This window comes from Prionailurus bengalensis, chromosome C2 (genome assembly GCF_016509475.1).
Source record: "Prionailurus bengalensis isolate Pbe53 chromosome C2, Fcat_Pben_1.1_paternal_pri, whole genome shotgun sequence".
NCBI lineage: Eukaryota > Metazoa > Chordata > Mammalia > Carnivora > Felidae > Prionailurus > Prionailurus bengalensis.
Genome location: NC_057350.1, coordinates 116,150,995 through 116,161,044, shown reverse-complemented (window position 1 = coordinate 116,161,044; position 10,050 = coordinate 116,150,995). Strand labels below are relative to the sequence as shown.

The following is a 10,050-nucleotide window of genomic DNA, read 5'->3' as shown; positions in this document are numbered from 1 at the left end:
CATAAAGCTGGCAGAGGGTCTTGGGGCAGGCACAGAAGGACCATGCAGTTCATCCTGCCTGTGGGTCTGATTGCTACCACCCTTGCAATTGCTCCTGTCCGCTTCGACAGGTAAATCTCCCCACCCTGTGTTCCAGGCTCTGTATAGGATGAGGGTGAAGGAATGCTGCTTTACAGTTCATGTGTTTCATCTTCTTGCATTCTCAAAGGGAGAAAGTGCTCCGCGTGAAGCTCCAGGATGAAAAACAAGCAAACATCATAAAGGACTTGGCCCAAACCAACCAGGTAAAGCATTTAGAGGGTTATTTTATCTTTTCTTTCTGTTCTCTAAAAGCTGCCTCTTTTGTATTTTATTTTTAACGCACACGGAGCTTCCTGAAACAAAGATGGAAGAAGTGGCAGGAGCTACTTGGATAATTCAGCCAATTGCCGCTACTTCCCTTGTTTTTGCTTATTTTTTTCCCAAATTACCAGTCCTGTTTTCCCTCCCAAAAGCTTTGCAAACAACAGCTTTTTCTAGGTAAAATTGTGAAATAAGGAGTCAGGCACTTGTGATACCTTTATGGGGGCCTCTTTCCCCTCCCTCCTCTTTGCCACCCTGATCTCCACCAGTGGCATAGTTTCTCTTAAAATTATGATAACAGGTATCTGGTTAACTGATAACATCAAAGTAATGGTTGATAATACCAAGATGTGACCCTTCCCAAGAGTAGGTCCATTTTAAAAGGAAAGTTTTAAAGTTCAATCCTATTTAAAATTCAATCTAAAGTTCAAGTCCTAAAGTTCAATCACTATTTTAAAATCCAAAAAGCTAGGAGCACCTGGGAGGCTCAGTCGGTTAAGCATCCAACTCTTGATTTCGGCTCAGGTCATGGTCTCACAGTTGTGGGATCGAGCAGCACGTTGGGTTCTGCACTGGGCATGGAGCCTGCTTAGGATTCTCTCTCTGCCCCTTCCCAGCTCATTCTCTCTCTCTCTCTCAGAACAAATAAATAAGCATTTAGAATAAAATAAAATCCAATGAGCTAACACAGTCACTTTATCATTTACTCAGCTGCTCCCAGACACTGTGCCAGCCACCTGATACATGTTACTTCAAATTCTCCACCAGATTTTCAGTGTCAGTAGCATAAACCCACTTAAAACAAAAGGACTGAAGTTCAAAGACAGTTACTTAAATGACCTAAACAACACAGCAGACTTAAACCCAGAACTGAATCTGGGATTTATTCCAGTCACACACACCCTCACCACCACATCAAACCAGTCAAAAGTTCTGCTCTTCTAATTCCCAAATGTGTTTCAAATCTACACTTTTCATTCCCTTGCCACTGCCAAATTCATGTCTGCCCTACATTTTACCAGGACACTTTCAATAGCCTCTTATCCTTCAATAGCCTCTAGCCCTGCCTCCCACAAACCAAATCTGCACTGCAACCTGATTGCTCTAAAACTTGATTATTATATTCCTGCACCTGAAGCTTTTTAGTGAGATGTCGCCTAGTGTGGAAAGAGCATGGCCTTCAGAGTTTCAAATACTAGCCATACGCTAGCTCTGTGGCCTTAGGCAAGTTACTTAACCTCTCTGGATCTGAGTCTCCTCCTCGGTAATTTGAGGATAATAATCATACCTACTTCCTAAGGTTGTTATAAAGGCTAAGTAAGCTAAGAATTAATGTTCAGAAGGGCTCCTGGTCATAATAAGCATGGTTAGGGGCGCCTGGGTGGCACAGTCGGTTAAGCGTCCGACTTCAGCCAGGTCACGATCTCGCGGTCCGTGAGTTCGAGCCCCGCGTCGGGCTCTGGGCTGATGGCTCAGAGCCTGGAGCCTGTTTCCGATTCTGTGTCTCCCTCTCTCTCTGCCCCTCCCCCGTTCATGCTCTGTCTCTCTCTGTCCCAAAAATAAATAAACGTTGAAAAAAATTAAAAAATAAATAAATAAGCATGGTTAAAGAAGTTTCTGTTGGTATTGGTGTGGCATTTGAAGTCCTTCATAACCTGCCAAACTGCTAGGCTCTACGGTCTGCTGCTCCACCACGCTTTTCCTCACTCTTCAAGCTCCATGAACACCAAAAATGACTTTAAATCATACTGCATCCCTCATATGTCCAATGTATGCTGTAGGAACCTGATAAAAATAAACCAATAAATATTGGTTGGTTCATAGCAGCCTCATACTAGCACATAACTGGCTGGCCTAGAGGTAGAATGCGAATCAACTGCAAAATAGCCAGGTGGACTTAGACATGTCTACAAGCTTGGAATGGTGGGTGGAAAATGCACCTTTCCTTCACATTTCCCAAGTTGGGAAAATTGTATTTCATTTGTTTTCACAATTTTTTTTTTTAGTTTATTTATTTATTGTGGAGAGAGAGCATGCCAGCGTGTGGGGGAGGGGCAGAGAGTGAGGGAGAGAGAGAGAATCCCAAGCAGGCTCCATGCCATCAACGCAGAGACCAACGTGGGGCTCAAACCCATGAACTGTGAGATCCTGACCTGAGCCAAAATCAAGAGCCTGATGCTTAACTAACTAAGCCACCCAGGCACTCCTTGAGCATGGTTTTGAAGAACAACAACAAGAACTGAAATCTTCTCTTATTTATTTTAATCCAAATGTCATCCTTTTGGGTCCATTCACTGAATTTCTGAAATTCTCAGCTAAAGGAAGAAAAAGAGAAGGGAATCAACAGTTGTTAAATGCCTGCATGTCCCAGACCTCATACGCATTTCACAGTCTTTACAACACTCCCGATGGAGTCCTCTTAACCCTATTTTTGGGGAAGAGACTTAAAACCCAAGGAGGTTTGTTTTTTTTTTTTTAAGTGTTATTTATTTATTTTGATAGAGCATGAACAGGGGAGGGGCAGAAAGAGGAAGAGAGTGAATCCCAAGCAGGCTCCATGCTATCAGCACAGAGCTTGATGCAGGGCTGGAACTCACCAACTGTGAGATCATGACCTGAGCTAAAATCAAGAGTCAGATGCTTAACCCACTGGGCCACCCAGGTGCCTGTGAAACCCAAGGAGTCTTAGTATTGCCCAAGAACATATTGCTAGAAAAATGACAGGGCTGGCGATTATGCCTTCTGTTGGACACAAACCTTCTAGGAATTTCAAAGTTTACAGAGGCAACTGGTTTTGAGGCCTGACTCAGGGGCAGGGTGGGAGAGCCATTTTTTGATCTATATTCCCAATTAGAGTCAGATTCTATGGCTAAATCAATTGTGAAACAACTCCAATCAACCCCAAGATGGTAGAATCAAACAGATAAACCAAAAGCTACTCTTTTTTTTTTTTGCACTTATACATACTATCTATGTCCTGAAAAAGTGATCAGTACAAATGGTTTCTTTCTCACTCCCTAATATTCAACAGTATATTTGCAAACTCTCATAAGCTTATTAAGAGAAGAGTCAATACCTTAGCCACACTGAACCCCAAATTCTTTTTGTAGTATATGACACATAATTATTTCTTAAGAAATACGTGTTGAGTGAACAAGGAACTGTGACTAACATTGAACTCATCTCCACAGCTTGACTTCTGGTATCCAGATGCCGCTCACCACGTAGCTGCTAATATGACAATAGATTTCCGAGTTAGTGAAAAGGAATCCCAGTCCATCCAGTCTTCTTTGGATCAAAATAAAATGCACTATGAGTAAGTCCTATGAAATATTCCAATGTGTTAGATGTTCAAAGTTTGAGGAATCTTGAAATTGAGAGGGAAGTATTATATTTAATTGGGCCAAGAAAATGAAAGCTCTATGAGATAAAACTTATAGTTACTTCCAGACTATTGAGGCCTAATTATAGAGGGAATAAAATCAAACTTGGCCAATCAACTCCCATCTTTTTTTGTTCTGATCTGCAAAAAGGGCAATTACCTATATCCGCCATCTCCAAAACCCATCCCCTAGTAAGGATATCATGCACTGCTGCAGGCATAGATGGTTTAATCACACTCATCACCTCTGACAGGTAATCAACACAGAGCTCAGGCACTATGGTGAGCACCTCATTCTTGAGAATTTGAATTCGCCTGCTAAATAAAAGGAGACCCAAATAACTGTGCTCATCTTTAAGTCAGAGATGTGGGAATATAAGATATATAATAAATAATTCTTTTTGAAATAAATTCTTCCTCAGAGAAAGCAAAGCAATGCAATTGAGTAAGACTTAAATTCAACAGGAGAGAATTCTCAAATGGCCAAAGAGACAGAAATGAGTCATTATGGTCCCACAGAGAAATAAGGGAAACGTAAAACTCACTGAGCACCAACCATGGGCCACGCACAGTCTAGGCCCTGGGGCAGTGAACAAGGGAGCTCAGACATGAGTATCACAGAACCAGACATAACATAAAAAACAAAATGTGTTTGATGGGCACTGAGGGGGACACCTGTTGGGATGAGCACTGGGTGTTGTGTGGAAACCAATTTAACAATAAATTTCATATTTAAAAAAAAGAAAAAAGATTCATAGGGAACTTAAAAAAAATGTGCTTGATGTAGTGAGGGGTCCTGTTTTCACTCCACCAGCTCCTGTCATCTCAGCAATTCCTTTTAAAATATATATATTTTTTATTTATTTTGAGAGAGACAGAGGCAGAGGGCAAGTGGGGGTGGGGCAGAGAGAGAATCCCAAGAATCCCAGAGAATCCCAAGCAGGTTCCATGCTGTCAGCACAGGACCCAACATGGGGCTCAATCTCAAGAAAAGTGAGATCGTGACCCCAGCTGAAATTAAGAGTTGGACACTTAAACAACTGACCCACACAGGCACCCACCAGCAATTCCCTTTACTGAGAACTTCACCACTCAAAACAGTGCTAAACACTAGCTCTTTCTTTTTGAATTGCTGTTTCATGCCTCTGCTACCCAACATCAAGCAATAACTAAAAAAGCCTTCTTCTGGCTGAGACATTGCAGAGCAGGATTTACTGTTGCTTATCATGACTTGATTGTGTTTATATTGCTACCGTATCCTCAATAAATATAAACTCAATTAAAATTAAGGAAAGACAAATATAAGACAAGTAAGCAAAATTCTTTTTCATAGCTTAATGGATTAAAAAGTTAGCAGGCCATTATCTGTGATTTTTGTTGATCATTGTCTTTGTTTTTGCTGTTGTTTAAAGAGATTGTGAAACAAATGTAGAAGTTAATAACTGAGGAGCACATATTCAAAATTAATTTATATAAGCATTTAACCCTTTGTAATGTATCAATACATACTTTTCTATTCACCATTAAAATTTCACCATTAAAATTAGAAATAGACACTTTTAAATGTACCTCGAAGATCTCAGAAACTGGTACTGTATTATAGACTCTGCTTATGCTAAGGTTCAGATGCTCTTCATTCTTGCATCTAAAAGAAATCACCCCTCCACCCTGGATACCCCATGGTGACCATGTCTCGATTCACTTCACAGCCAGTCTTCTTAAATGTGTGCCTCAATTACTATATTCATTTTACTTCATTACTATAGACCTGCCACAAATTCCTGTGATCAACTAATACTTACTAAGTATCCATCCTAAGCTAAAATAAATTTTAGTTTGTCAGTTTTGTTTAATATGATTTGAATAGCAGCAGAAAAATGAAGTATTATGTCTTCCTTAATATTCTGGTAACGTAGACAAAAAGCTAGTTGCCTGACATGAGTATGGACAGTGGAATAAATCACTGTGACAGAAGATAACTAGGCAGGTAGCACCTCTCTCTCTCCTCTTTGGACTTCCAGGTCTCTCCTAGCCTGAAACAATTCTGACTCAAACAGAGGTCTAAATCCAGATCCTCACAAACATAGTGTGCTTTTCACTTCGTCTTATGCCAAAATACTTCTTTGCTATCTACTTCAAGACCCAAAGTGTTAAACTACCAATAAAAATTAGTTTTATCTAATTAGGACATGATTTCTAGAAATTGGTCCAAATTAGCCACAGTTGTGGGAAAGCCACATAATTAGATAGTTACCTTCCTCAAAAATATAAATATGTAAAGTGATCTGTGCAGACAAGGACTACTTAAATCTTGTCTCCAAGTACTAATTATATAGATAATTTTATTTGCATATTAATTATATGTGTTACTTGGTGCCAGTCAGTAACAGAAGAGTGTTCTTTTTTTTTTTTTTTAATTTTTTTTTTTCAACGTTTATTTATTTTTGGGACAGAGAGAGACAGAGCATGAACGGGGGAGGGGCAGAGAGAGAGGGAGACACAGAATCGGAAGCAGGCTCCAGGCTCCGAGCCATCAGCCCAGAGCCCGATGCGGGGCTCGAACTCACAGACCGCGAGATCGTGACCTGGCTGAAGTCGGACGCTTAACCGACTGCGCCACCCAGGCGCCCCCAGAAGAGTGTTCTAAGAACAGAAACATCTGGTGGACCCAGGCAACAGTCTGAATAAAACCACATTAGGAGGCTGGTTTGACACAATGATTTACTTAGACACCCTTCATTAGACAGTGCATATATACCACTCTTTAGTTTAAAGTATCTGTGTAATTTTTTTTAGAAAATTAAATTACTAAGACAGATTTGATTTTAGTAGCATGTTTGCTCCATTTTTGTTTATACTTTTACAAAATCATAAAAGACCAAGTCCAAAAAACAAACAACATATACATACCAACAAATCTGAGTAGACTGGTGAAAAAAATGTCTAAAGAAAAGCACACCTATTGGACTGAGTCTAAAGGAGCAGACACCATATTTATTAGAGTCAGCAGTTAAAAACCTTAATGTTTTTACTAATTGCTTTACCTTTTAGATATTTGTATTTCAGATACATTTTAGATTATCTGTTCTTTGATCAAAAGTTAAAATTAGAAAATAAAGAATTGTTAATGAAAGGTAATTCAGAAAACTATCAATATATATGATGTAACACAAACACAATAAAACTCAAATTATACAATTAAGTGAAATCCTACTAAAATACACCTAGGATTATATATGCAAAAGATATATCTTTTCTTTGACCAAGAGTTAAAATCAGAAAATAAAGAACTGGTAATGAAAGGTAATTCAGAAAACAACTATCAATATATATGATGTAACACAAATATAGTAAAACTCAAATTATATAATTAATATAATTAATTATAATATAATAATAAATATAATATTAATATAATATTATTTATATATTTATATTTTTATAATATTTATAAATTTATTTATAATATATTATAAATATAAATATAATATATTTATAATATAATTAATATAATATAATATAATATATATTATATATATAATATAATATAATATAATCTTATTAAGATGCACATAAGATTATATGGGAAATGCAAAAGAAATCCACATTGAACTGACTATTCTATACCAAACTTACTCATCAACACTTCAGATTAATGTCCAATTACCTAATAAAGCTTAGTCAGACACAAATTCATATTCCAAGTATATACACAGTCCTATCAAATAAGTTTTTCAATCAAATAAACCATTCTAATGTCTTGTCCCATTCATTCTTCCTTCTTCTCTACATTTTTATATATTACTTGCCCAAGAGTAAAGCAGGTATAGTTATACCTGATACAAATGGCAAAGAGATGTTGGTCATGGTGGAAAGCAGAAGAGTGTGGTAAATAAGAATTTGGATTCTCCATGAGGTTGTCTGAGTCAAGTACCATTTAAACCACACATTAGCTACTTAAACACTGATGATTTATTCAACTTCTCTTAACCTCATTTTCTTCATCTTTATAATGGTATTTCATAGAGGTTTCACGAAGAGTGACTGGAACCATAAAATCGCCATTTGCCTGGTTCCTTTACTTCTACTTATGCAAGTGAGGGAAAGACCACTTATACATGTGTTTAAATGAGTGCACACACACACATGCACAAATACACACTGTATAATAAGGGATAACTAAAGGCTATCACCACATGCTCCCCTTCCCTCCTAGTGAATAAATTAGTGCCTTAAAGTTTATTATCCAACACAGAGGTATGCCTCAAATGTTGAGAAATCCATGTCAGTAAATGCAAAGTTGGATACATGGTAACTCAGGGGGCTACTAGGGACAAATGGGATCTTGTGGAAACATGAAATCATGCTATTTGAATAGCCCCTATCCTGATGGAACACTGGCATGGAGGAGTAGAGGCAATCCTGACCAGTTTATAAGGCACAAAACAATGACTCTGCCTCCCTGGAACACGCTTCCCCACTGCATGTACACACACACATACACACACACACACACACACACACACACACACACACACCCCAGAGCCTATGGCAGTCACATACATTGACCTACCATTCTCCATTTCTCTGTTACTCTTTAAAACTAACAGGTGGAGGGAATATTGGAATTGTCAAAATAGGATTCATCCTGCCTCTTCTCTGAACTTCTTATCTATTTCCTGACCTTGGAGAACAGCCTTCCAGGAGAGTTGATCAGCTGGGCAAATGCTGCATAGTACTCAGCAGACTAAGACTACAGATCTGAGGGCGATACCCAGGGAATTTCACTCCTTGTGCCTGGAGGCACTGTTGTATAATGGCTCGAGAACACTGAGGTCAGACACCTCTAAGTTAAAATCCCAACTTCTGCATTTTAACAGTTATGTCAGCTTTGGAAACCTCTATCTAACTTTTGGGAGTGAAAATGGTACCAAATTAATAGTGATGATTTGAAAATTAAATGACAGAATGTAAATACCGTGCTGAGCTGAACGTCTGGCACATAATACAGGTTCAATAAACATTAGCCATTTCAATCATTAAATCCTCAGTGATAATTATTTATCCTTTCATCTACATTTAGGAATTTCTTTAACAAATTAAGCAAATCTTGGAACACTAAAATAATATTTGGGAGAAAGTAATTTGGTTTCATCTGCTTAAGCCTGGCTGCTGGTTAGTGGAAGGGCTCATGAAAAGAACATCTGGCCCTGGCTCTTAATTTCCAGCCTTAGGCTTAATTTCTAGTCCCTATCAGCAACAATCTGGCACCATTCTCATGTCCTCATGCAGCTGCTTTGTGGAAAGGTCGTATTTTAGCTCGCACGATTTTCTTTTGCTGTTGTTATCACAGAGGCTAAATTGATATGTGTAAGTCTAAAAATATTCTTAGATACGAGCTCCCTGTGACTAATTAATACTGCCTTATGTTACGAATCAACCTCTGGGACCATAAAATTTCTCTTTTGCCTGGTTCTTCTACTTCCATAAATGCAGGTAGAGCAAAAGCCTCACACCCTCTTTAGAACTTAAAACAATTAATTAAAGGAATTCATTGTCTATAGTGACCACCCATAATGTAATTTCCAATGGTTCTCTCAGGCTTCGTGAGCTTTAGTGCAACGTGACTCCAAATCTGTTGTCACAATTTTTCTTCTGAGAAATCCCAGATTCATCATAAGTCAAAAAGCCAAGCATACAGTGAATTAGATATAATGTGCATAATAATGTGTTTGTCAGTAATGTTAATGGGAATCAATATTCATGAGTAGTACTTGGTGTCATGTGCTAAATAAACTCTAATTAGAAGTATACCTCATTTATCATCTGTCTCCAAACTCAGATCAGCCAGTCAATCAGCAAGAAGAAACCGACAAGTAGAGTTGGTGCTACAGTGTCACAGTTCATTATCATAAGAAATCAAAGTATCAGAGTCAAACAACTACATACCTCCAAAGCCTTGTTTAAAGACACGTTAAGTCTGTGAATTGGTTGCCAATTTTCTGACCCAACTTCCCTGGGAACCTATGGCTTGCCAATCGCTTCCCACAGTTCAATTCATTTCATCCTCACCACAATCCTGGCTGATGTTTGGTTCCATTGTAAAAGTGAGTAAACGGAGGTTCAGAGAGATAGTTAACCTCCCTCCCCCAATATCACATAAAGTATAAGCCAAAATGGGGTTGGAACCCAGAAATGACCATAGCGCCTCTTCCCACTGGGTCACCACTTCCTTGCATGATAGGATTTTTGGAGGTAAGAGTGCATGATACTGTCCTAAATGACTAAAATGAATGTTAAAAAATAGATAGTATCTTCCTATATAG

The 10,050-nt window shown here is 38.4% G+C and overlaps 1 protein-coding gene across 1 annotated transcript in view; it reads left to right on the top strand.

Moving 5' to 3' along the window:
* Positions 1 to 10,050, top strand: part of CPA3 (carboxypeptidase A3) — a 28,269-nt gene continuing 18,219 nt past the window's right edge. Inside the window, exons 1-3 of the mRNA XM_043595187.1 lie at positions 1 to 110; positions 209 to 284; positions 3,534 to 3,658. Of these exons, the coding sequence (XP_043451122.1) occupies positions 43 to 110; positions 209 to 284; positions 3,534 to 3,658 (269 nt within the window). The 5' untranslated portion in view covers positions 1 to 42. The remainder of the gene's footprint in view (positions 111 to 208; positions 285 to 3,533; positions 3,659 to 10,050) is intronic.